A 26,822-nucleotide genomic window follows, 5' to 3' on the forward strand; every position below is an offset into this window, starting at 1 on the left:
GTTCCCTCTCTCTTATGCCCACTCAACTTCTTTTTTTTTTTTTTAAAGATTTTATTATTTATTTGACAGAGAGAGAGAGCACAAGCAGGGGGAGTGGGAGAGGGAGAAGCAGACTCCCCGCCAAGCAGGGAGCCCAATGTGGGGCTTGATCCCAAGACCCTGAGATCATGACCTGAGTGGAAAGCAGACACTTAACCGACTGCACCATCCAGGCGCCGTTACCCACTCAACTTCTTTTTCATTTTTTAAAAAAGGTTTTATTTATTTATTTGAGAGAGACAGAGAGAGAGAGATCATGAGCAGGGGGAAGGGTAGAGGAAGAAACAGACTCCCCACTGAGCAGGGAGCCTGATGCGGGGCTCGATCCCAGGACCCTGAGATCATGACCTGAGCTGAAGGCAGACACTTAACCGACTGAGCCACCCAGGTGCCCACCCACTCAACTTCTATACTTCTTTCGAGTCTCAAATAAATAAAAAAAATCCACGAACGCAATTTGTCAGTTACTAAGTCAGAACCCAAAGAGAAGGAAATGCAGTCCTGGTATTTTATGATTTCTTGGGGATGGATAGTAGACCAGTTGTCCTTGCCCTTTCTGGACCATGGGGTTATTAGATGGCCTCTCTGAGTCAAATTTCCTAATAAGCATTTACTGAATGCCTGTCTGTGTCAGGTTCTGTGCAAGGTGTTGGGAATACAGGAATGAGTAGGACTGTTATCCTGCCCTCCCTCGGAGAACTGGCAGTCTAGAGGACCGTAAGCAAATAATTTCACACGATGTAATGTGAGTATGGGGCAGCATAGGACTATAGAGGAGAGACATCCAAACCGTGTGTAATAATCGAGGTGCAACCATTGGAAAGACCTGAGGAGGTGACACCTAAGCAGAGTCTTAGAGCATGAGTAGTAGTTAGCCAAATGAGGAGGGCGAGAATTTCCAGAAGAAATAGCATGAGCAAAGGCACAGAGGTGAGAAACGACAGGTAGGTGCCTGCACAGGAAACGACAGGCAAGCTTAGGAGTTTGAGGCAGAGAATGGCAAGAGATGCATGACAATGGGAAAATATCCCTCAAACAAATAATATTTTCTCTCAAATACCTTCTATTTTAAATATTATGTCCCTGATGCTCTAAGCTCTCAAGTTGTCAGACGCTTCTCTACAGCGTAACAGGCCGGGAGAATTGCTAGTTGTTTCCTCTGCATGCTCCCTACCCCTGCCTTGATATCCCCATAATCTATCTGTCCCTAAGACTCCTATTCTCTTTCTATTCCCACAGTCACCATCTGTTTCCAGCGCCCCTTGGTGGGTCCCTTTAATTTCTATGAGATGTTGATAGTTGGGGCAAATGCGACTAGATGTGTTTTTCAGCTCATCTTTTTACAAAGAGGGTTATACGTCCCTTTGCCTCTCCTTTCTTCTGTGTCTGAGACAGGCTAATAATTCCTTCATTTTAGCCTTTAGGTCACACCTAGTTGTGTGTATATAATACTAGCAGGCACATGCACACACACACACACGCGTGTACGCACAAAGCCGGATGAAATTCATTAATGCTTTCTCATGACTACTTTCCCACTTCCCTCCTGAGCTTTTCTCTGCTTTACCTGTCCAGACTCCTCGGGGTGTATTTCTTCTGCAAGTGAGAAATTCGTGTTGGTGGATGGAGACAAAAGGAGCTGCACACAGGCTACAGAATTCGACTCTCTGCTGGTTCCTCTGTGTGCCCTGATTCCTACTGTGTTTCAGAAAGCAACCACCATCTTTGACCTGAGTCAGATTAAATCCTTTGAGCTTTCTGAGGAAGAGGTGCTACATTGGTAAACAGCATTATAGTAATTCTTTCCTCCCTGGCCAACCTGGAAGGCTTCCTCATAGTTTACTTTCCATAGTTACTTTGCAAGAGCAAAGTGGAGTCCTTTGTTAGGGTTAAAATTTCCCATAAACCCACTTGATAATTTGTTTTTGTTTGCCCTCTTTGAAATGCTACACAAAGCAATCCCTGTAAAGGGCAACGCTGTCCCGAAGGCTGAGAAAGGTCCCTGAGACAGCGGCTCAAAGTTGCTCTTTTCAGGCAGAGCCAGTTGAGTAATCTTATCTCAGTGGCTGCCTTTCAAGGTGCCCAATTCAGGCGCTTTCCCTCTGGGAGCAGCGTTCGCCCCAGGGGATCACGTGCTTTCGAGTGAGGGGCAAAACTTTGAGACCTCCCAGGGCCCAGGACGCTATGGTCTGTTCAGAAGAATCTTGGGGAACGGAACGGGCCCCACAGACCGTGCCCTTCACACCCCCGCCCCAGCGCCAGTGGAGATCAGCACTTGGCGTCAGGACAGAGACCAGATTAAGAGAGGAGGTTAGGAGGAAGCAGGGAACCGGGCAAAGGAGGCGAGATTGCGAAGGCACCTGCACGGCTCTGAGTCAAAGGCGGTCAGTCACTTTGGCTCAGGCTGCTCGGCTCGTGAACAGCCCAGCCCTTTCCTGGGGCCAGGGCAGGGGATTGCTCCATGCCAGCTTACCTGGGGAAAAACCAGAGCCTCACTTCGGTCCCTTCCGGTAACTGACACGACAGGGCGCCCTGAAGGGGGAGGGGAGAGCTCCCTCCATAAATGGTCCCACCCCTGGGCAAGGTGGCTCACTCAGGCAGGTAGCAACGGGGGAGTGTGCACCTGCCACCAGTCGAGCTCAGCCAGACTGCGAGACGAGTCGGAGCGAGCTGAGGGAGTGAGTCAACCATGGACAAGTTCAAGTGCCCGAGCTTCTTCAAGTGCGGAGGGAAGGAGGTAGGGGTCTGGAAACCGTGGGAGGTGTGGGGGGCCTGGGAAGGGAACACTTCAGGGGAGGCTGGCTCAGGTTTTGCCTTCGGCGGCTGTTCCTTGTTCTCCATATTTTTCTTCTGTTGCCTTCAAGTGTGCCTGAGATGTCCCCACAGGATAGAGGGAAAAGGGAACAACTCTTACTGGGGCAGCCAGAAGACTTAGGATGGATCACCTCAACCTCCGCCTTGGGTGTGCCCACAAAATCCTGGTCTTTGTCCCTCTCCGGACCGTGTCCATATGCTGGAGGGAAATGAGAAAATGCATTGTCCTTATCTGACCTGAGGAACCCTCCATACCCCAGAGCAGCTAACAGGTTGGGAGAGAACCCCTTCCCTCTGAGGTGGAGAGAGAGCTACTCCACCTGGTGGGACAGGAGAATTTGTCTCTGAATATTATTCTGTGGCTTCCAGCCGGGGATAGGGAGAGAAGTTAAACTTGCCTTAATTCCAAACATCCCAAACTATCAGCCTATAGGAAAAGGAGTCTATAAACTCTTTTTGTTTGTTTGTTTTAGTAGAAGCTATATTGGAGCCTTCTTCTCAAAGATCTCCTGCAATCTCAAGAGTGTTGATTTTACCTAATTCATCTTTAAGACTTTTGTATTTTTGAAGTCTTATTTGTGCACCTTCATTTGTCCTTCATGCTGGGTACCACATGTAATCCGTCTAGCAAAATTTGGATGATCTCACCCAAAGAAGTAGTAAATATTCCCACCTGAAGAGGTTTTTGGTTTTGTTTTGTTTTGGTTGTTTTTTTTTGTTGTTGTTGTTTTTTTTTTTTTTTTTTTCATTTCAAGGGGTAAATGTTGTAAAGTAAAAGCGGCCATTAGCAGAAATCCCCTCAACCTTTGGAAAGTGTTTCCCTTGGCTAAGGCTTTCAGGGTTCATTCTTCCCCCACCTCTCTTTCTCTCTCTCTCTCTCTCTCATGTGTGTGTGTGTGTGTGTGTGTGTGTGTGAAACTATGCTTCTGTGGATTTTTAATAGTAGAAAGACAAACTCGTGATATTTTCTCTTCTCCAGAAAGTGACGGCTTCATCTGAGAATTTCCATGTTGGTGAAACTGATGAGAATCAGGACCGTGGTAACTGGTCCAAAAAATCGGATTATCTTCTATCTATGGTTGGATATGCAGTGGGATTAGGGAATGTGTGGAGATTCCCCTATTTGACCTACAACAATGGCGGAGGTACTCCCCCCCCCCCGCCCCAGCTCAACTTCTTTCCCTTCCAGTTTAAATGGTGTGCTGTATGGCCTCTGAAGCTATTTTAAGAACTGAGGAAAGGTATATGACAGTTTGGGTTAGTGGGGGGATGGGAAACAAGCATACCGCATCCATCATTAGACTGAGTTGCTAGCTCAAGTTAGGAAGCTGGCTTTGCAAAATCCTCAGGTATAAACTTGATAAAAGTTGTACATTTAGCACTTTCGAGTCTCTGGTTTAGGATCCAATGTAATCTTCCGCTATGACTTGCTCTTCTTCATTTATACACGTTCATGTGATAATCTGTTCAGACTCAAGTTGTGTTTGGCTTAATTTATGGCTGAATCTAAGCAAGAGGCTGGGGATTCTCTTTCTAATATGAAGCTGAAATACATTGGTTGCTTAAGTAGCGTAAGGCATTACATTTTGGAAATACAAGTGTGGAAGGAGATGATTAAGAATTAAAGGTTTAGTATTTTAAGCTGCAATATCAAATTGGATTGACCATGTAGAGGATCCTTCTAGAATGCAACAGACTTTAGTTCAAGACTAGGTGTTTAATTTCTGCAAAATGATACTGTTTATACCTCAGAGATCATTAAGGAAGACTCAATTAGAACAAGGAGAAAAAAAAATAACTCTGAGGTGACATGCAAAGGGAAACAAAATGAATTGCACAATTCTCTAGTAGTGTCGAAACAACTTTTCACTTACACCATATTTTATTTACTTGTAATTACAGGTTCTATTAGAAGTGTAGAGGTGACATGCCCTTAGATTTCATAATTGGGAACCAGTGAAACTGTGCCACTATAATTATTTTTCTTGGTATAATAGGATTTTGTGTGGTGATGTTTCAATCTTATAGTCCTTGTTCATTGGTTGCATTAGAACATTCATACTGGCCTGTGGAGACTTAAGAGAGAAGCTCTGTTTATCAAACACTTTAAGTGTTGGGGGCAATAAATTCTCCTCTCTGGAGCCTACATTGTTTAGTCATGGGTTGGGTCTAAGTTTGAACTGGAAAATGAGTTAGGAATCAACAATCCTTTGAATGCTTAAGTCCTAAGGTCTAGTGTAACGAAGAGCATTCAGACTTCTTTCCAGCCTCTAGTGCTCAGTTTCAGAAAAACCCCAGGTTCAGAAATTCCCCGTGTCTTACCATCATACATCAGTCCAGTGGTGGCCATAAACTTCCAGGAACTATATTAAACTAGGTTTAATAGAGAATTTGAAATGTAGCTCCCCCCAAAATGCTATTATCTCTCTCACCTTTTCCTCTAAAAATTAATATATCACATCAGTTCTCAGTTTTTAAAGATTGTATCCTTTGGGTAATGCATGATCTAGGCTCTTTGGATAGCTTCTTTCTTTCCTGTCCAAGTGTAGGAGGGGAACATGAAACTCAGATTTGCCAAGTGTTAATAGATCAGATTTTTAAATATGGTTAGGTTTGGAAAACTATGGCTAAAATCTGGAATCATTTTTATCTACAGATTCTTTTTACCAGTTTATAAAAGAGAAGCATCATACAGCCAAAGGGTCTAAGATGGCAGTATCACCAATTTGGGACCAGGATATTATATTAGCAATTTACAAATTATGGTTGTTAATAAAAACAATAATATAATGGGTAAAAAATTATATATGTCACTCAGGAAAATAATCTTTTTTTTTTGAAAAACAAAAAACAAAAAACAAAAAACAAGGCAACTATTTATAATGGGCTATTAAGATTTACCTTACTGTTGTATTGAGACAGGGATAGTCTCTATTACTTTTCTTCATATTTATCACTGGTAAGACTAAAACTTCTATTAGTCATAGTAGTGATGGTATGTACATTGCAACATCTATGAAAACATATTTGTCCCTATGTTCTAGTGACTAGTGACTTGTACATAACAAGTATTTTATTGTCTTATGATTTTTAATGGAATATATTTTGAGGGTTGGGAAAAATGTTATTCCCAGGTATGCCGTTACAATATCATAGTATGAAAAATACATGAGGGAAACAGTGCCACATGGGTCAATGAAATGTATGTAATCCAAAAGCCCATTTTTTAATCTACTGATCCCGGTTTCTTATTAAACTTTGTTAAGACTTCTAGAGTACTTGATCAATAAATTTAATATTCTGTCCCTGCTTCTACCTACAATCTGGCCAAAATTCGAATGAGCAATTTATTATGTCCCAGAAGTGGGTGGAAAAAAATCAAAAAGGGATCTGGATAATCTAAATGTATGAGCATTAGTCCTTCCTTTTAAAATAAAGAGCTAACTTTTTTTGATAGAGAAAGAGCACTCTCACATGTGTGAGTGCTGGTGCGGGGGAGGGGCAGAGGGACAGAGAGAATCTCAAGCAGACTCCATGCAGAGGGTGGAGCCCGACACTGATCCCACAGCCCTGAGATCATGACCTGAGCTGAAATTAAGAGTCGGACACTTAACTGAGCCACCCAGGCGCTCCAGAAAGTTAACTTTGTGCCTCAAAACTTCAGAATCTTTTAACAAAACCAAGAACATTCTTATTAACATTGAAGAAAGGCCCTTATGACTATTTGGAGAATTATCCACTTAGCTGCAGTAACTTCCACTCTGAACCACATGTAGCATTTGCACCCGAAGTCTTAAAAAAATAGACTATTTGGAAAGGAGAAAGGAGGGAAACTAACTTTGAACACATACTGTGTGCCTGCCATTTTGCCAAGTGTTTTCACAGAGGCTCTATAATTGAACGCTTACCACAGACTGATGAGCTGGTATCGCTCTCCCCATTTATGAGGAACCCAACGTCCCGAGAGGTTAGGTAAATTGGCCCAGGTTACATAACTAGTAAATGGTGGAGTCAGGATATAAACCTAGGTGTATCTGGCTCCAGAGCCTGTGATCATTCACCTCCTCTGGATTGCTTTTTTATAGGTTATCGTTTTTAATAACCACAGCAACCTCTTTAGGTCATACTAGAATCCCATTTCACAGATGAGGATACCAAGGTTTAGAGAATCAACTACTTTCTCACAGAAACTGGTAAATCTGGGGCTTAAACCTTGTACTCTGACTCCACTATATCAGAATGCTTTCAAAATGTTATGCCGGTTATCAACGTGCCATCAACGTTTGGGGACATAATAGTGCTTTGCTTCTCTTTTGCATTTTCTAGGTGCCTTCTTGATACCTTATGCGATCATGCTGGCACTGGCTGGTTTGCCTCTGTTCTTCCTGGAGTGTTCACTGGGACAGTTTGCTAGCTTAGGTCCAGTTTCAGTTTGGAGGCTTCTCCCATTGTTTCAAGGTTAGTGTTCACATGTTTTTCTTACTGTGCCTACTGGTCTCTTGGGGTCTATAGCTGTCCGCACTAGGGGGCGGGAGAATGTTTCATATTTGGACATGTTAAAGGCAAAGAAGCAGATGTTGTTTTGCTGAATATTTGCCAGAGAATTGAAAGACCAAATGGTAATTTGTATTTCTGTTTCTCTCGGGCTGAAGATACAGAAGGGGTTAGGGAGGATACTGGAGGGGGTCGTTATTGTCTTATATTCACCTTTTACAATCCCGTGGCACATAGTTATAGTCCTGTTATGCATTAACTTTGTGGCTCTGGCTTTTTTCTCCTTCACGTGCCGTCTTTTGTCTTCTCGCCTTTGCGTGTCTTTGGCAACGCCTCATTCAGAAAAGTTGGAGGGCAGGTCACTATGTTTTCTGGGACACTCCCTAATAGAATAGGACACTGGCGAAGTTTTTCCGAGTGCCTTGATTGTTATTAAACATCAAACAGCCTTCCTGTCTGAAGATTACACATCCTTTTGGTGTGTATGGGTCATATTCAGTATGCTAAACCGCATCTTGAAACGATGGAGTTCAAGAAATTTTGGACGTTTAAATTCGGATTGTTACTGGATTATTGACTTTTCTTTACATGCGCTGCTAGAAATCCTGTATATTAACTCCGAGCCTTTATCTTCTACTTGCCAAAATATTGGTTTATAGATGAAGATGTAAGTAGTGGTCAGTGGGTCAATAGGATATGAGCTTTGTTTGTTTGTTTTTAAGAACAGGACCCACTCTGCCAAGAACTTTCAGACATAATAAGAGAGTGATGGCCATGAGCGATTCTTTACGTGAACCTGATGGATCCACACAGGTCTTCTGCCCTTGGTCTTAGTACCATTTTCTAATTAACTAAAAAAATGGTTTCAGAAGGTCAATCATCAAAATAATTTTAAATTTTGGAAGAAGGCTATTTAGACAGTAGTCCTTCCTCCCCACTCCCCTGCCGCCCACCCCCCAAAAAAGAAAAGACAATGTTTGAACCTGCCTTCTCATTTTCAAATAGATTTTGTGAAAATTGAGATGCAGCTTTTTTTATGAATTAGCAAAAGAAATTGCACTTGTTTGTTTTTGATTTTAATTGTTCTCTTTTCCAGGTGTGGGAATTACAATGGTCCTGATATCCATTTTCGTGACAATCTATTATAATGTCATAATTGCCTATAGTCTTTACTACATGTTTGCTTCTTTTCAAAGTGAACTACCATGGAAAAATTGCTCATATTGGGCAGATGAGAACTGTAGCAGATCGCCTATAGGTAAACTTCATTTATTTACCTAAAAATATTGTGAACGAAGCATCATTCTTTTATTTTTTTCTAATAAGCTTAAAGGGTTACATGATTTTCTAACAAATTTAGGGGCAATTTAAAGTGAGCCACGGGTGGGGCACCTGGCTGGCTCAGTCTATAGAGCATGTGACTCTTGATCTCGGGGTTGTGAGTTCGAGACCCACGTTGATTACTTAAAAATCAAATCTTAAAGTGAGCCCAGGGTTATTGATGAAAGCAGGGTAACTTTGGCTAACTTTGAAAACTGATTAATGCAGTATGTTAATTTCTGAGGGCCGCCAGTAAAGCCAAGCCCTCCTTAGGAGTAGGCAGGAGAGAAGGAAGAAAGTGGGAAAGTGGTAGAGACAAGCACTATCCATGATAGATAATACTACTGTGTTTCAGGAGCCAGTGAGTATCATCCACATAGTAAGTTGCTGATCTTTGGAATCAAGTAGTATTGCTATTATAGACTATTACCACTGGGATTGTCTATGTATATTAGAGAATAAAGTAATAAAGCTTTAATGCTTCTTAGGAATTTAAAGGTGTCATTTATCTATATAGGTTAAATAAGTCCACATACTAACAATTCCTTAGAGCACTAAGTCCTGTCCGAAATGATTGTTACTTTATAGCGGTTATTATTATACATATAATCATAGTTTAAAAGGGCAGATATTTACTCACCCCCAGGTTGGTAGTAGAGAAGATTTAAGATGCTGAATGTGCATGGCTTATTCCATTTGCAAGATTTCTCCTCTGCCCTCACCAAGTAACAATCTAAATGGTTTAATTATTTTACCATTAAAACTTTTTTTCAGGAAGGGCACCTGGATGGCTCAGTCTGTTGAGCAGCCGACTCTTGGTTTCGGCTCAGGTCATGATCTCAGGGTCCTGGGATCCAGCCCTGCATCAGACTCCACGTTCAGTGGGGAGTCTGCTTCTCTCTTTCTCCCCATCTGCGACTCTGCTCACATGCTCTCTCTCTCTAAAATGAGTAAATAAATCTTTAAAAAAAAACACTTTTTTTTTTTCCCAGGAAAGTACTTGTCTAAAACTAAGTACGTGTCTCTGTGTGTATTCTTTTTTTATAATTTTTAGTTACTCATTGTAATATCAGTACACTTTCGGGGGAGAGCATCCAAGTGAATAAAAGCTTGGTAGACATCAACGCTTTAAACTGCATCAATGGAAGTGAAATTTATCAGCCAGGGCAGCTTCCCAGTGAACAATATTGGAAGTAAGTATGCTAGATGATCTACTTCTTTTTGTTTTTTTTTTAATTATATTATGTTAATCACCATACATTACATCATTAGTTTTTGATGTAGTGTTCCATGATTCATTGTTTGCATATAACACCCAGTGCTCCATTCAGTACGTGCCCTCTTTAATACCCATCACCAAGCTAACCCATCCCCCCACCCCCTCCCCTCTAGAACCCTCAGTTTGTTCCTCAGAGTCCATAGTCTTTCATGGTTCATAGATGATCTACTTCTTAAACAGATGTTATTTAAAAGTTTTTGTAAATAACAATAAAATATTAATCAGCTTGTTTCTTACCTCATATAGGTAGGAATAAAAGGGGAATCAGAGCAAATTATACTTGATAGGACTCAAATGCTTATCTAGCCTGTGTGGGGAGTAGTAACCTGAAAGATCAGCTTCTAGTCAACAAATTGTCATTTGTAAATTGCTTATCAAATGAGAGCAATACTGTCAGTAATGATCTGTTTAGTGTTTATTATATATAAGTTAGGGCATTGCTCTGAAGAATAAATACTCAAATTTTAGACTATAATGAGCAAATCTGAATAATAAACTGTTGGGTGATGAGTAATATTGGGGGCAAAATTGCCATTTAAAGCTGTAATTCTTCATTATCCATTTTGCTTATAATTGTCATTATATGATAAAAATAGATATTCAGGGTTATATTTATTTGTATTAACTTTAATTGATCACTCTTTACTCTCCTGACTTATACCTACATTTTACCCTTACCAAACTGCCTTGATTATTGCTGTAATGAGCTCTTCCTCATCTACATGTTCATGCTCTGTGGGACCCTTTCAAAAACTGGGTCTTAAAATGTTCCCAAACACCAAGCTAAGAATTAAAACCTTAGATCCATGCATTCCTTAATAGAAATCACTGATTTTTACAGAAAGCCTTTGAAAAAGTCATAAAAATTGGAATCATTTAGGTTTGATGCTAACTATAAGTATGATGAATAATTTAATTTTAGATGTTTTCTTCATCTTTTTACCTTGAGAAAAATACTGTAACAAATAAAAGAAATAATCTGATAAGGTTCTTTTTTTTTTTTTTTTTTTTACATAAAAGATCTTTGAAATATTAGGGGGCAAATCATAGCTAAAGGAATTAGTAGATTTTTTATTCTGGGGTTTGGAACTTTGGATTGGCTACAGTTAACCCTAAAGTTCAGAGCCTAGCTTTTTACTGAACTATTTTTGCCCCTCTGTACAATAGTATCAATAAAAGGCTCACATGGGTGTGCCTGGGTGGCTCAGTCGGTTAAGCGTCTGCCTTTGGCTCAGGTCATGATCCTGGAGTCCCGGGATGGAGCCCCGCATTGGGCTCCCTGCTCAGCGGGGAGTCTGCTTCTCCCTCTGACCCTCCCCTCTCTCGTGCTCTCTCTCTCATTCTCTCTCTCTCTCAAATAAATAAAATCTTTAAAAAAGTAAAAGGCTCCCATGACATTGATGTATTAGTAAGATAGAATACTCATGAAACATCTCCCTGGATGATAGATATTACAAAATTCAATGTATGAAGACAAGTGATTCTGTGTTCATAAAAAAGGCTTGTGTGTTTTCAGTAAAGTGGCACTCCAGCGGTCAAGTGGAATGGATGAGACTGGAGTAATTGTGTGGTATTTAGCACTTTGTCTTCTTCTGGCTTGGCTCATAGTTGGAGCAGCGCTATTTAAAGGAATCAAGTCTTCTGGCAAGGTAATTTGGAAAACACATTAGATGGTGATGTAGCTCTTTTCCAATTTCATTGCAGTTCAATGTCAAGCATAATCAAATGCATGTTTTTTTCTATAATGGGAACATTCGAATGTGTGAAAAGCTTTCTAAGTAGGCAGCCTAGCTGTAGGAAAATACATAAGATCCCTGCTATTGGTACAAATACAACAAAACAAGCAAAACTAGAACTAGGGTTGTGCAATTACAGCTGACCCTTGAACAACGTGGGGGTGAGGGGTGCCAAACCCCCCCTTGCATTTGTAAATCCAGCTATAACTTTTGACTCCCCCACAACTTAACTACTAACAGCCTGATGTTGACCAGAAACCTTACTGATAACCTGAAGTCAATTAACACCCATTTTAGTATGTTATATATATTATATACCTTATTCTTACAATAAAGTAAGCTAGAGGGGCACCTGGGTGGCTGAGTTGGTTGGGCGTCTGCCTTTGGCTAGGGTCGTGGTCCCAGGGTCCCGGGATGGAGCCCCACGTCAGGCTCCCTGCTTGGTTGGGAGCCTGCTTCTCTCTCTGCAGCTCTCCCCTGCTCATGCTCACTCTGTATCTCAAATAACTACTAACTAACTAAATAAATAAATAAAATCTTTAAAGTAACCTAAAGAAAAGAAAATGTTATGAAGAAAATCATTGGAGGACATCCATTTACAGTACTGTATTTATTGAAAGAAAAAATCCTCATCTAAGTGGATCCACACAGTTCAAACCTGTGTTGTTCAAAGGTCAGCTGTATCAGAAGTTGGACCCTGCTAGCTAATATAGCATTCGGAGACTTGAGTGTATATTTTAAAATTGTGTGTCCTCTTACATAAGTAAGCATCTTGGATGGAATTATATATTGCAATGTTTGGTTTGGCAAGTCTAGATCCTCGTTATATAAGGTTAGTGTAGGGATTCCTTTAATGGGAGAGAGAAAAAAAAATCAAATATGCAGTTGTTCTCTTAAAGCTGGCCAGAATTGACTCAGAACCGTCTTTTTCAGTGAAGAGCCCTCTTCTGAAAAACATTATACTTTCCCCCTTTATTGTTTTGTTTTTTAAACTTTCCCGAGAGCATCATGGCAATTTCAGGGAACAACATGAAATTTTCTCCATGAACAGTTGTAATGGGACCCAGAAAAGTGAATATTTATGGTAACTACTAGACTGAAATCTCCTTAAAGATGGAAGACTGGGGTAACTGTGGATACTACCTTTGTATTCCTGGTATAATATCTAGCGCATTCAGTTCATGCTAAATTATGATGAGACATTCTGTTAGATCACAAAAATATTGTGAACCTCACAAAGTCAGTGGAAACTTTCCAAAATAATGTTTCAGTTGCACATTTTTGAAACCCATGGTTCCTTTTTGACGTTAATATTGAAATAATCCATTGAAGGCCATTTGCCTAGGCGATTAATTTTTATTGGTCTCTGGATGACTTTAAATTGTCGCCTTGGGCATATTATCAAACACAGGACATCTATGGATCAAAGAAATTGTCCACATTAATGAAAAGCCGGCCTCAAAGGCAATCTGCTCATCTGGAACCATGTGTTATCCAGGATACAAGTACACAGGGGATTTAGACATCTACTAGGAGATTATTTTCCTTCTCCTTGGCGACTGAATATACACTAACTATTGCAAGTGTACAAGCATTTCCCTTTCTACCTCAATGCAGTAATTTACCGAGAAGTGATATTCAGTCCCTTCAGACATTTACGGACATATTTAGGAAAGCACTCTACCTAGATTCCAAGTTACCCCTGCTGATGTACTGTGTATTTACAACGTGAACCCAGGAAATACTGCTTCATACATCAGAGTGTTTTGAAGATGGATCATCTGAGAGTGGGGAGAAGAGAAAGAGAAAATTATGCCATTTTTGGTATCGGTATCACCAGGTTTCTTAATAACTTATGAAATCTTTAATACTTTATTTTACTAATGTCAACCGGCTAATAACTTTGTGCGTATACAGTTACATAGCAGGACTTAAACATTTAACTTATCCACCACTGCTTGTTTTTCTTGGTAGGTGGTATACTTTACAGCTCTTTTCCCCTATGTTGTCCTGCTCATCCTGCTAGTCCGAGGGGCGACTCTGGAGGGTGCATTGAAAGGCATTTCATACTATATTGGAGCACAGTCAAATTTTACAAAACTTCAGGAAGCGGAGGTAAGACTTCATTTGGATTTCAGATTATCCGAGGAGGTAAACCTTAAAAAAAGCAAACACTGAAAATCCTTGGTTGCATATGAGTGTCATAATGTAGTGGCTTGCAAAAGAACATGAACTTAAATTTAGTAGTGTTTCTGTCCACTAGGAAGTCCAATGTAGCCATTTCACATGACACTAGTGCTTTCCTTTTGGAAGTGAGATCATCATTTTTAGGAGTAAGGCTTTAAAAGTCATATTATTCATATAACTGATTCTATTTGACCAAAAGGATTTGGGGCCTATTAATCTGGGAAAGAACCTGTCATGTTTGGATACCTACCTGCAAGCTGATGAGTAGGACGGTGAGACTTCTTGGATAAACTCATAGATTTCAAGATTACAGGTGAAAGTCTAATGGTCTAGTATACATTTTAATTGTCTTCAAAAGTTAATATCCCCAAGCTAAGATCAAAGTGTACCTAATGGATTAGGAAGTTAAACCACAAATTTGAAATGAAGCATTCCATAAATGAAACTGTTATTTGTCAACATAAATGTGTGCCATGAATATGAATTGGGTAACCCTCTTTTAACCAGTCTTTCGCCAGATAATGGCTGTGTATATCATGGATACATAAAATCTTTTACACTTTTGACTGCAGAGAGCATACAGATTAAGTGTACTCTATATAGGATGCATCTATTCACACGGCCTAAGAATGGTTTCACTTTGTCAGTAATCACATCACATTCTTGGCACACATTAAGCTTCTGGCCAGCTAAAACACCAAGTCTTATGTTGAAGTCAAGAAACACTATGTTACTATAATCTTCCATAGTAGCAGTGCTATCCAAAATGGATATTCGTTTGCTTGCTATGGTGTTCTTTGAGGAACTGATGCTAATTTCCAGCAATTTGCTATTTTCTAAATACTTACAATCTGGATATTTACTTTTTTAAGATTTTATTTATTTAGAGAGAGAGCGCATGTATGGGGAGGGGCAGAAGGAGAAGGAGAGAGAGAATCTCAAGCAGGCTCCCCGCTGAGTGTAGAGCCTGACGCGGCCCTCGATCTCATGACCCTGAGATCATGACCTGAGCCAAAATCAAGAGTCAGACGCTTAACCCACTGAGCCACCCAGGCACCCCACAGTATGGGTATTTAATTATTTGTTGTAGAATTTTTCTGGTAAGCAAGTCAAATTTATCACTTTTTAGTCATGACAATCCTTCCTTTACCTTTTTTGAAAATTGAGATGTCAGTGTCTGGCCTTTGGTTTCCTGTACCCAAATAATTTTCACTCAGCAATGAACCCGCAACAGACTTAAATTATTTTAGAACTATGAACTTTTATTATTTTAGTCTTGGAGATTAATATAGTTTGATGTGTCCACAGGCCATTTGTTCATTTCTTCATTTATCTTGGGCCTCACATCTTTTAACCTTGTTTGTTAATATCTTTCCAACTCGAAGACCATTTTTGATGATGAATAAGAAACAAATAAAATGGAAGTTGGGAATCATCATCTTCTCTCTGTTAGGTTGTTAAACAAGATAAAATATTAATTAATGCACTTTCAAAATGGTAAACTGTTATATAAATATGAGCACACAATTATTTCAATTATTGCTGTTATATTATACTCTACTATTATGGATGCAACATTTTCCCTAAGAAGAGGACCCTCCATTTTCTTTAAACTTCTTAACTTTGAGCACAGGTGAAAAGCCCCTTTGATATTCTTTAAGTGACTTTTCCAAGCCTCAGATCACCTGAGCTTTATAGTTCCTGAAAAAATTATATGATTATTTTATATTGGTCTGTTTCAATGTCTCTATTACCTTTAAAATATCAGACCTAAACCTAAAGCTCCCTTTGAAACATACAATTTAATCCTCCCTCCTCTTCACCCCAATAAATACAGTACCCCCACTGGTACTGTATTACTGCTGGTAATGAGAGTTTTTTCTTAGACCTTTTTTCCTTTCTCACAATCCATATTCTGAGCATGGGATCATAAATATATATATTTTTCCTTTTCTTTGACTATCTGAACTTTGTTGCAACCTCTAGGAGAGCAGAGAACCATACAAATTTATAGCTAGAAGGGTCTTCTGGTCTTCAATGATTATTTTACTAACTCCTTCATTTTACAGTGATGAAACTGAAACCCAGAAAGATTCACATTTAGTTAAATTTACACAGCCAGTTTGTGCATCTTGAATTAAGATTTTCTAATCCCTAGATTACTAATTTTGTATATAGCTATGAGATTGATAGATACAGAGATTAGAACTATGTTTGGAATTTTGCTTCACTTTATTTGCAAGCTAGGTACACATCATGGTCTGCAGTAGCATTTTGATAGAACCCAGACCTGCTACACCAATTTCCAGCTCCCCCTAACTCACATACGAATACAAAATATATCAGGTAAAAGCAGCTGAGACATCAACATAAGCATGTTGTTCATCTCTTAATATGTACAGGTGCCTAAAAAATAAGAGCATTTTATTTGTAATGATTTTGTTATAAGTGAAATAACATCTATCTATCTATCCATCCACTCACTCTGCTTTCTACTGGCTGCAATTATAATGTAATAATAATCTAACATCAAGCTGTATTCTGAAGACCTAGTAAATTTTATTCCCCAATGACTTTTATATCTATTGAAATTGGAAATAGATTACATACCTTTCAAAGGGGGAAATTATAATTTTTAATTTCCATAAAAGAAACCGAGTATCAATTTATGATTATTTTCCATAGTAACAATAATAGCTACCATTGAGCATCCTAATTGCTTTACATATGCTCTTATTCAATTCTCACATCATTCCTAGTACACTTATATCATCATCATCATCTTCATCATCTCCATTTTACAGATGAACGAACAGACTTAAAAATGTTAAATAAATTGAAGTCAAGGAGAGTAAGAGGTATTGGATATAAATTTCATTCTTTTTGACTCCAGAGTTAGAGCTCTTTGTCGCCATGTTATATTGCCTGCTTTTCACTGAGCAGTCCTGTTTTTCAATGGACTAAAAAAAAAAAAAAAAAAAAAAACCACTTTTGCCCAAATCTTTGCCAATCTATTTGAAATCTATACAATTAGGTTTTTTCTTTTGTAATGTTCTATCTACAGAATTTCACTGTTAACATGGATTTGCTTAGTTTCTGAGATTATTGTCCTTTAGCAAAGATATAGGAGGGGTAAATTGTAAAAGGCAGACTAGTAAAAGGGTGGGATTAGATGGAATGAGTGGGAGGCTGCTTAAAGAGTTGAGGTTGGCTACGCGAGGCTCTAATCGAACAAACACAGGATGAGGGAACTGGTGATCTAAGGGATTATAAATATATCATTATTCTTCAAAAATTGCCTAGTACTGTCCTTGTTAAGAATGGATATGTATCTATTGTCCCCAAATTGATATGTGGAGTCAATAGAATTTTAATCAGATTGACAGCACAGTTTTCCTTAGTTGTTGAGAACGGATTGTAAAATTTACACGCAAGAGAAAAAGGCAAAAAACAAAACAAAACAAAAAAACCCCCTGTTTTTGAAGAAGGAACACTTGTCCTACCAGATATGAAACGATATTATAATACTATAGGAATTAAAATAATGTGGTGTTAGCGTAGATATAGACTTACAGACCAGTGGGACAGAATAGTCTCAGAAATAGGTTCATGAACATTTGGAACTTGATATGTGGCAGTGGTGGCCATGCAGATCAATGGGGAAAGGATGGACTATCTAATTGATATAACTGACATCCAAATGATTATCTTTAGATAACTGATACTCCATTTAGAAAAGAAAATGAATTGGACTTTCCACTTTGATATGTACTGTATCAATTTTTCAGGCTAATTGAAAACAATATGAACAAAGCTTTAAATCTTTTAGAAGAAAATGTAGGACAGTATCTATGATCTTTGGCTAAAGATTTCTTTTTAAGTCAGAGAAATCAAGGACAGTACATAAAAGCAAAGATGGGCACCTTTAGTTACATTAAAACAACAATAAAATCTTTGGCTCAAAAGAATAAGCCACAAATTGGGAGGAAAAAATAACATATATAATAGACAAAGGATTAGAATCCAGCATACATAAAGAATTTCTAGAGATCAAAGAAGACAAATAACCCAAACAAGAAATTGGCAAAAGACCTGAACAGGAATTGCACAGGGAAAAAAACCTGTGGAATATGAAGACATAAAAACATACTAAACCTTATAAATAATTAGGGTAATGAAAACTCTCATTTGACAGCCACCAGACTGGAGAATATTAAAAATTCTGACCAATACTGGCAAGAACGTGAAGGAATGGGAGCTCTCACACCTAGCTGGTGAGAGTCCAAAGCGGTAAAATAATATGGCACTATTTCATAAAAGAGAAGATGCATATACTCTTTGACATCACCGTTCCTCAACTCGGTATGAGGAGACATGCACAGGAATACTTATAGCTACAACATTTTTAATAGCAGAATATTGAACCACCTCAATGTCCCTCAACAGGATAGAGGATGATCTGTGGTATATACAGCGGGGCAATACAGCAGTGAAAAAAAAGTTCAAAACTACATATATTTAACTAAGCCATATGAATTTGTCTATATTTTTTCAGTTTTGGCACAAAATTAAAATTTCATATGGTTCAAATTGATAGCGGATAACTCTCATACAATACTGAATGAAAAAAGGCAAGTTGTATAGGTTTACATGCATTTAGAAAACTTTTCTATCAACTCAATAACATGAAAAGCTAAATACCATATTGCTTGGGTTTACATGTTTCTAGGGTAAAATCTAAAGAAAAATGAGGAAATGAGAAACCCAGAAGTCAGGATAGCAGTTACCACTGGAGGGTGAAGGGTGATCTAATCAGAAAGGGGCCCTGGGAGGTTTCCAAAGACTGGTAACATTTCATTTTTTAAGCTGAGCAGTGGGTTTGGTGTTCTGGTGTTTACTTCATTATTATTCATATTTATTCATTTGTATATATGAAATCTTTTGTAGAAGTAAAAAGTTTAAAGTGTATGTTTTTAAAGATGAAATTATCTTCTCTTATAGGTTTGGAAGGATGCTGCCACTCAAATATTTTACTCCCTTTCAGTGGCTTGGGGTGGCTTAGTTGCTCTATCATCTTACAATAAGTTCAATAACAACTGCTTCTTAGATGCTATTTTAGTTTGTCTGATAAACTGCTTCACTAGTGTGTTCGCTGGATTTGCTATTTTTTCTATCTTGGGACACATGGCTCATATATCCGGAAAGGAAGTTGCTCAAGTCGTAAAATCAGGTATGTGATGCTATACATTAATAACTTCACTTAATTCGGTGTAGCTCATTTAAGAAACACTAATACATTTTATAGCAATTTACTTAAAGCACTCAAGCGATGTTTAGGGTGTTGCATTTTCTTTCTCATTGCATCTTATATAATTTGATTACTTTAATGATGTAATAATTCTTAGACGGTTTGAGAAAATAGGACTATATTAGGGAATAATTGTTTAAGAAAATAATTTTCTGAATTTTGTCCAGTCCTTAATATGAACTGTTTACTGTACAAGTATCAGGCATCATGGATGCCTTTACATGTGTTATCTTCATTTAATTTATACACATATACATGTGTGTATTCATATATCTATGACTGTATGAGAGTATATGTGTGTGTGTGTATTCTTCCATGTACAAGTGCAGCCTTGGGTCTGAATTTTTAAAACACATTAATATCATATAGATAGAAACCCAGGTAACTCTGAGTGTCCAGCTATGTCCAGCTTTAAAGGAATCTGATTAATGAACTTCCTAACTTTAAAGACATTAGCTAGGGATGCTTAATTATCTGGTTAAGATTCTTAGGAAAAGAATTCCAGGGTTCTTAGTAGTAGGAATCCCCCATTAAATTTTTATTTATGGCCAATATCATTTGATGGAGAGACCAATGCAGGAAAATAGAATGTTAGGACTAGAAGGGACTTTATAGATAATCTAGTGTCCAGCTCCTCATTTACAGAGAAGTGGACTGATGCACAGAAATGTTATGTCTTGCAGAAGATTAAATCATTAGGAAGTGACAGAGTCTAGGCTAGAAGCTAATCCTCCTGAATCCTAGGTCAGTCCTCTGGGAGTCTGGAGAAATTTAAAATACTTCAAACAACTAAGTATCACATAATATAATTGAAAAAAAAATTAAAAGCACCTCTAACGATAATATACATCAAATAGAAAATAAGGTTCAGCTTCTAGTTTTGTTACATACAATTTTGCAAGTGTCCTTATACTAATTAAAATGGCTCTACAGCTAGTGACCCTGGGTGAACATCTGGAGAGACAGCTGAAGACTAAAAATGTAGTTCCATAAGCATAGCTCTCTTGATAGTGTAATTCTTCTAGAATTTCTAGGCTAAGATAACTTAATTTAGGTTTCTGGAGTTTAAGACAGTTGTTATTCTTCATGCATCTCTAAAAAATGAAATAGGTTAAACAAAATCGTTAAACAGTTAAGATTTCTTATGCGAGAAATGTACCATTTACAAAATTCATCTCACTAGCTTAGTTCACATCACATGCTCACATTATCACTTCATTGAACAACCAAGTCAAATATTCTTAAAAGTGGCAAGTGAAATAGTTGTCCGAGAATGTATATCATGGATTGAGTCGGCAAATCAAAATGACATTTTTCCAGTATCTCATTTTGAAAATGTCCAAATGTGTGAACTTTTTGGCAACTAATTTAAATGAAATGTCATACATTTTTCTTAGGTTTTGATTTGGCATTCATTGCTTATCCAGAAGCGTTAGCCCAACTCCCAGGTGGCCCATTTTGGTCCATATTATTTTTCTTCATGCTTTTGACTTTGGGTCTCGACTCTCAGTTTGCATCCATTGGTAAGTAATACTCCCAGTGTTACCATATCCCTCTTATATCCTTTTCTTACCCTTGTTTTCCCCATTAGCTTTTACTCTTAGAATCTGAAAATTCTTTTTAACTTGATTTTAAATACAGAAAAGTACAAAGTACTCATGTAGTAGATACCCAAAAGGAACAGACATTAATATCTTATATTTGCTTCAGAAATGAAATTGAAGTCTCCTCTTTTTCTCTCCCATATACAATTCACATTTCTTCCTTCCTAGAACTAACTGTCCCCATGGATTATGTGTTACTCAGTCCATGTCTGTATATGTTATATATGTATCCATAAATAACATATAAATGTTATCACATAAACGTGAAGTTTCATAACATACATATCATTCTGACAGTTGCTTTTTTTACATGTATTGTGAATCTGTGTTGATACATACTCATATAGATCGACTTAATTCACAATCTGTTGCCATAATGATGGGCAGTTGGATTATTTCCGAATTCTGACAAATCACACATGCTACTGCAATGACTGTTCTTGCACGTGGCCCTAGGGTACACACCTAGACATTCTGAAACATTATTCATCAGATCACTCTTACATAACACACTTTAATAGTTGACTATGTACAGCATAAAGTCTGGCTTCCTTTAGTTGTCTTTCAAAGCCCTTGAAAATTTCAAACCTGTATCTTAATTCTTTCACCCCTACATCCTTCTGCTTTCAGCCAGTACTCTGTTTCATGAACACATTTATTTCTTAAACCTAGAAGGCCTTTCTGTCTCCATGCCATTTATTCAAATATTCACCTTATTTAAAAGTTCTCTTAGAAGTCTTCCTTTCCCATAACCCTCTTTCAAACTACGTCAGCCCTCAGGGATCTGTTACCTTGTAGTTACTAGCGATGAAAAACCTTGTAAAACAGACTAAAAACAACGAAGAAAGAGAGCTGCATTTGGTTTTTATCCAAACCAACAAGTGGTGACTGCCAAGAGAAAGGACCCTATGGATTTTTAAAAGCAAGGGGTAGGCACTGGGTGTGATATGCAACTGATGAATCCCTGAACTCTACCTCTGAAACTAATAATACATTATATGTTATTTAATTGAATTTAAAGAAGATAAAATTTAAAAAGAAATAAAAAATAAAGCACTTCATGTAGGGAAAAATAAATAAATAAATAAAAGCAAGGAGAAGGACCCAGAGTATATTTTCAGCATATATTTGTAAATTTGATTAATAGAAGTTGAATTCTTTGATTAAAATTATTGGCAAATGAGTTGACATATGACATGCCATTTTTTTCCCCTTCTGAAGAAACAATTACAACAACGATTCAAGATTTATTTCCCAAAGTGATGAAGAAAATGAGGGTTCCTATAACTTTGGGTTGCTGCTTGGTTTTGTTTCTCCTTGGTCTCGTCTGTGTGACTCAGGTATTACTATGGTATTTTTTCATAGACAAATCATTAGTTGGAACGTGCTTTATAATCTAAAGGGGGAAAACAAAGGTTTAAGAGGATGTTTAAGGACAAGTCCAAGTCTGATTCAGCTCAAGGTTTTCTGAGTTTGAGCCCAGAGTTTTTCCCAGTATAGCACAATTTCGATAGTTAAGTATTGTGAAGAGGGGTGGTGACCCAATATTGGACAATTTCTCCAATTACAATAAAGTTATAAACGTTCAACACATACTAGCCTTTGGATAGCTACCACACAGCACACAGCCACTGCATGTCATTTTGATAATCAGCTACTCTAAATGCTTCTTTTTTCCCAGTGACTCAGGATAGGATGAAAGGTGCATCCTTTTTGAGATATTTAAGGCCACATTTGTGTTTACATTTGAAAATATTCCTTTTTCACATCTTAGTACAGGTGAAACCAAGGAGCACATGTTAAAATCAAATGAATAGATTTGATTTAAAGACTTCATCAATCCTAAAGATAATTAAAAATATACTTAGATGTAATTGGTATTTTTTTTTTTTTTGGTAGGCTGGAATTTACTGGGTTCATCTGATTGACCATTTCTGTGCTGGATGGGGCATCTTGATTGCAGCTATACTGGAAATAATAGGAATCATCTGGATTTATGGTAAATAGTAACTATAGAATTATCTACACATTTTATTAAAATAACTTAGTGTGATTCTTTTTCATTACATTTACTAAAATTGTAAAATATAATAATACTGGAAAAAAGGTGTATACTTCATTGCTATAGAATAAGAAAATGTTTAGACAGAAAGATAATTTGGGGCCATAATTATTAATGGAGGAAAATGTGAGCAAGGACTGAATGTACTCTTTTTTTTTTTTTTTTCAAAGGTGGGAACAGATTCATTGAAGATATAGAAATGATGATTGGAGCAAAAAGGTGGATATTCTGGCTATGGTGGAGAGCCTGCTGGTTTGTCATTACACCTCTTCTTTTGATTGTAAGTAATTAATATGCCATGAATTTGGTATATATTTGACCATTTCTAAGATAAACTTGAAGAATAATTCATATTGGAGACAATAAGGCAAACTAAGGTCATAAATTAATGACCTTCAACTTTTGCTTTATGACTGCAAGTTGCCTCAATTAAAATGCCTTCGCAGTATTGTTTTTGAGGCTATAGGTTTAAACATTTACCATCTGAGAAAATGATCAGGCTCCTATAGACTTAAAGGTCCTACGTACTTAAAAATTATCAATCGAATAAAAATAAATCATTCATCTGCTGGTTCCCTAAAAAATATGGTGAGTCATCTACAATGTTCCTAAACTCTCTGCTAAGACCCAGACATGGACTGTAAGGATTGTGATCTAAATATATTAATTGCTAAGAAACAACACAGATTTTAATGCATATTTTTTTCTTCATGGGAGGGGTTTACTATCTGAAATTACTAAAAGAAACCACTGTCAACAGAGGCAATCGTTTATGTTAAATTCAACAATTGGTGCTACTTAGGAACTGAGGGAAAGCAAAAGATACCCTACTGGAGAGACCCGGCATATAGACATATCGTTAAGTAACAGTTCAGGGCAGTCAATGACAAAATAAACACTTAACAGGATGGAGAATTACTGCAATGGTGGAGGTGGGGCAGGGGCAAAGCTTCACAGAGGATGTGTTTTGGTTCTCATTGCCTCCAGGCTTCAAAGCCTTTCCTAGGAAAGGGCATTAAATAATTTGATCCAGAATTTGCTTCACATCTGAAGCATTGTGGTTGTTTTAGAGGGTGTTAAGTTTTACTTTTTTCACATTTTATAAGGTCAGTTTCAAGTAGGGAGCAATTTGGGACTGGATGTACTGAATTAAAATATTTTGGATGTTCTGTATTCTAGCTAAATGATTTAGACAGTGGTACTAAATATTGTTTTCCTCTTCTGACAATTCTCCATAATAAAATAAACTCTTTATCAATTCAGAAGCTCTCACCAGACTTTTTAGCCAGCTAGTTTTTATTGATTACATAGCTCTGACAACTGGATTTAATTTAAAATGCAAAAGTATTATATATTAAATGATATACATTATTGTCTGTTTTGTATAAAGTGATGTGAAGTCATGGATACTCCAGTATTCCTCACCCATTCTCTTGTAGTTATGGAAAAAAATTATGATAATTGGGAAATACATTTAAATTACTGTAATTAAGTAGAATTCATCTATTAAATTGATTATTAATTAATCTATTAGATAAAATTAATCTATTAAACTTAACCTATTTGATATTCTTACATTCCATTTCCTCACTGATTTTAGTAAAACATAGACAGCTAAATAATTTAGAGAAACTACTAGGTGACTCTGGTTTTTGTTTTGTTTGCTTTACGGATTTCTAAATAATTAGTTTTAATGCTGCAACGTGTCTAGCAGGTTTTTTAAAAAGTTTTTTTTTTTTTTTAACTTGGCTTTTAAGTGTTTTTCTTGTTAAGATTCAGAGTTCACTGTTTCACCCAAACATACATTGAGCTTGTTTTTCTCTCAGAGAGGCTGGAAGTGAAGTGTGCTTTAGCAAATACGTACCAGTAGCTTGTGAATGTGTCTGTGTTTTGGGTGTGGAGTAAGGGGTGCTCCGTGCAGTGAGAAATAATAGAAACAACTGCTAAGCAAGGAGCAAAGCATGTTCACTAAAGGGTACTTTACATTCTCCTTGAATGAATTGATATGCTGGCTAGCTTATAGCATAGAATAAAACCATACTATTATTAAGTGAAACTTAAAAGTTCAGTCATGGAAATGTTCAGATATTGTTTTATTTTCGATCTGAAATATTTCACGATAAAGTAGTTTATTGAAAAACATCTTGGACCAGCATTTGTATCTCTTATACGGAGGTGCTCATTTTGGAAGAATCTATTCAAAGCCAAATACAAGTTATTTAGATTAGTTCATTTAGTATTATCTTCTGGCTAGTTACGGGATTATCTTAGTTGCTTGAATCTATCTTCATTTTGTTTTTTTTTTTTTTAAAGATTTTATTTATTTATTTGCGAGAGAGAGAATGAGAGACAGAGAGCACGAGAGGGAAGAGGGTCAGAGGGAGAAGCAGACTCCCCGCTGAGCAGGGAGCCCGATGCGGGACTTGATCCCGGGACTCCAGGATCATGACCTGAGCCGAAGGCAGTCGCTTAACCGACTGAGCCACCCAGGCGCCCTAATTGCTTTTGATAAATTATTTCTAAGGATAGGGATCAAATTCCTAACAATTAGTGCAATTGAAATCATCAGTGCAATAAAGTCTAACCTTTAGCATTGTCTCTTCATACTTTACTTTCACAGGCAATTTTGATCTGGTCACTCGTGAAATTTCATAGGCCTAATTATGCCAAAATTCCATACCCTGACTGGGGAGTTGCTCTAGGCTGGTGTATGATTATTTTCTGCATTATTTGGATTCCGATTATGGCCGTCATAAAAATAATTCAAGCTGAAGGAAATATCTTTCAAGTAAGCACATTTATATTATTTATACTTTTTTATAGAAAGCACTTATCAAAATGAAGATTACTCATATGGTGGTAATATGAGATTATGAACCTTTAGGCTACTTCTACACTTGATACAATCATCTGATTACTATGTGCATAGCATAGCTTTATACCATATATGTATTTGTGTGTCTCGTACTAGACTCTAAGCTCCTTTAGGGAGAGTCTTATGTTGCTTGCTGCTATATCCTCAGGCCCTATGAGCGTGCTGAGCACATAGAAGTAATGTTTATACTCGTACTGAGTTTCCCTGAAGATGACACAAAGCAAAGGACCTTTTTGCTTTAGACCTATAATCTTTAAATACATTGTCTGGTTATAATACCTGTCCTCATAATGTGTTTAGACTGGAAAAAGCCTGGTAAATTATTTCAAACCCCATCTAGACCCTGAGTGATCCCTCTTGCATAGAGGTGTAGGCAGATGGAGTTGATTATGACATCTCACTAGGACAATGACTAAGACAAATCTCAGGAATCAGATTTTAAATAATTTCCCAAGCCCACCCCGATCAATGGTTTGACCCTGGAGCTCCCTTTGTTCGGTTCTTGAAACCTCCCAAGTATACACTGGTTTAAATCCTCACCTAACCCTCCTTCTAAGGGCAGGATAGAAATGTCAGATAATTCAATGAAAATACATGGATTGATTCTGTTGTTCAAATGGGCTCATACACTTTCTTTTAAAATCATTTACGTACTCAGTTATTTTGGTTTCATAGTTGGTGTAATTCTAGTAACAGTTAAATCTGCGTATCATTTTTTTAGTATACTGTATTAAGAATTTTGATGATCACTTTTTTTACTTTTCTATGGTTCTTATTTCATTTTGGTTAGCAAAGAAACTTAATAATACGGTTTGATATTTGCTTGTTTACAGATTTTAACACTTATGGTCTAAAACAAGCTTTTTTTTTTTTTTTTTTTTTTTTTTTCCTTTTCAGCGCATTGTAAGCTGCTGCAGACCAGCTTCTAACTGGGGTCCATACCTAGAACGACATCGTGGGGAGAGATATAAAGATATGGTAGATCCTAAAAAAGAGACTGACCATGAAATACCTACTGTTAGTGGCAGCAGAAAACCAGAATGAGATCTAATTTTTTAAAATACGTGGCCATACAATGTGATTATTTTAGAACAGAGGAAAATT

The 26,822-nt window shown here is 37.5% G+C and overlaps 1 protein-coding gene across 1 annotated transcript; it reads left to right on the forward strand.

Moving 5' to 3' along the window:
- The first annotated feature begins 2,728 nt into the window (after nt 1–2,728).
- SLC6A14 (solute carrier family 6 member 14) lies at nt 2,729–26,762 on the forward strand. The gene is made up of 14 exons (XM_035006171.1): nt 2,729–2,776; nt 3,833–3,998; nt 7,180–7,311; nt 8,444–8,605; nt 9,722–9,860; nt 11,463–11,595; nt 13,657–13,797; nt 18,871–19,099; nt 20,575–20,700; nt 22,003–22,121; nt 22,681–22,780; nt 23,014–23,123; nt 25,464–25,631; nt 26,616–26,762. Exons 1-14 carry the CDS (start codon nt 2,729–2,731, stop codon nt 26,760–26,762), a joined length of 1,920 nt encoding a protein of 639 aa, XP_034862062.1.
- Nucleotides 26,763–26,822: the final 60 nt, after the last annotated feature.

Source organism: Mirounga leonina, unplaced genomic scaffold (genome assembly GCF_011800145.1).
Source record: "Mirounga leonina isolate KUSES-001 unplaced genomic scaffold, KU_Mleo_1.0 Mir_101664, whole genome shotgun sequence".
NCBI classification, from domain to species: Eukaryota; Metazoa; Chordata; class Mammalia; order Carnivora; family Phocidae; genus Mirounga; species Mirounga leonina.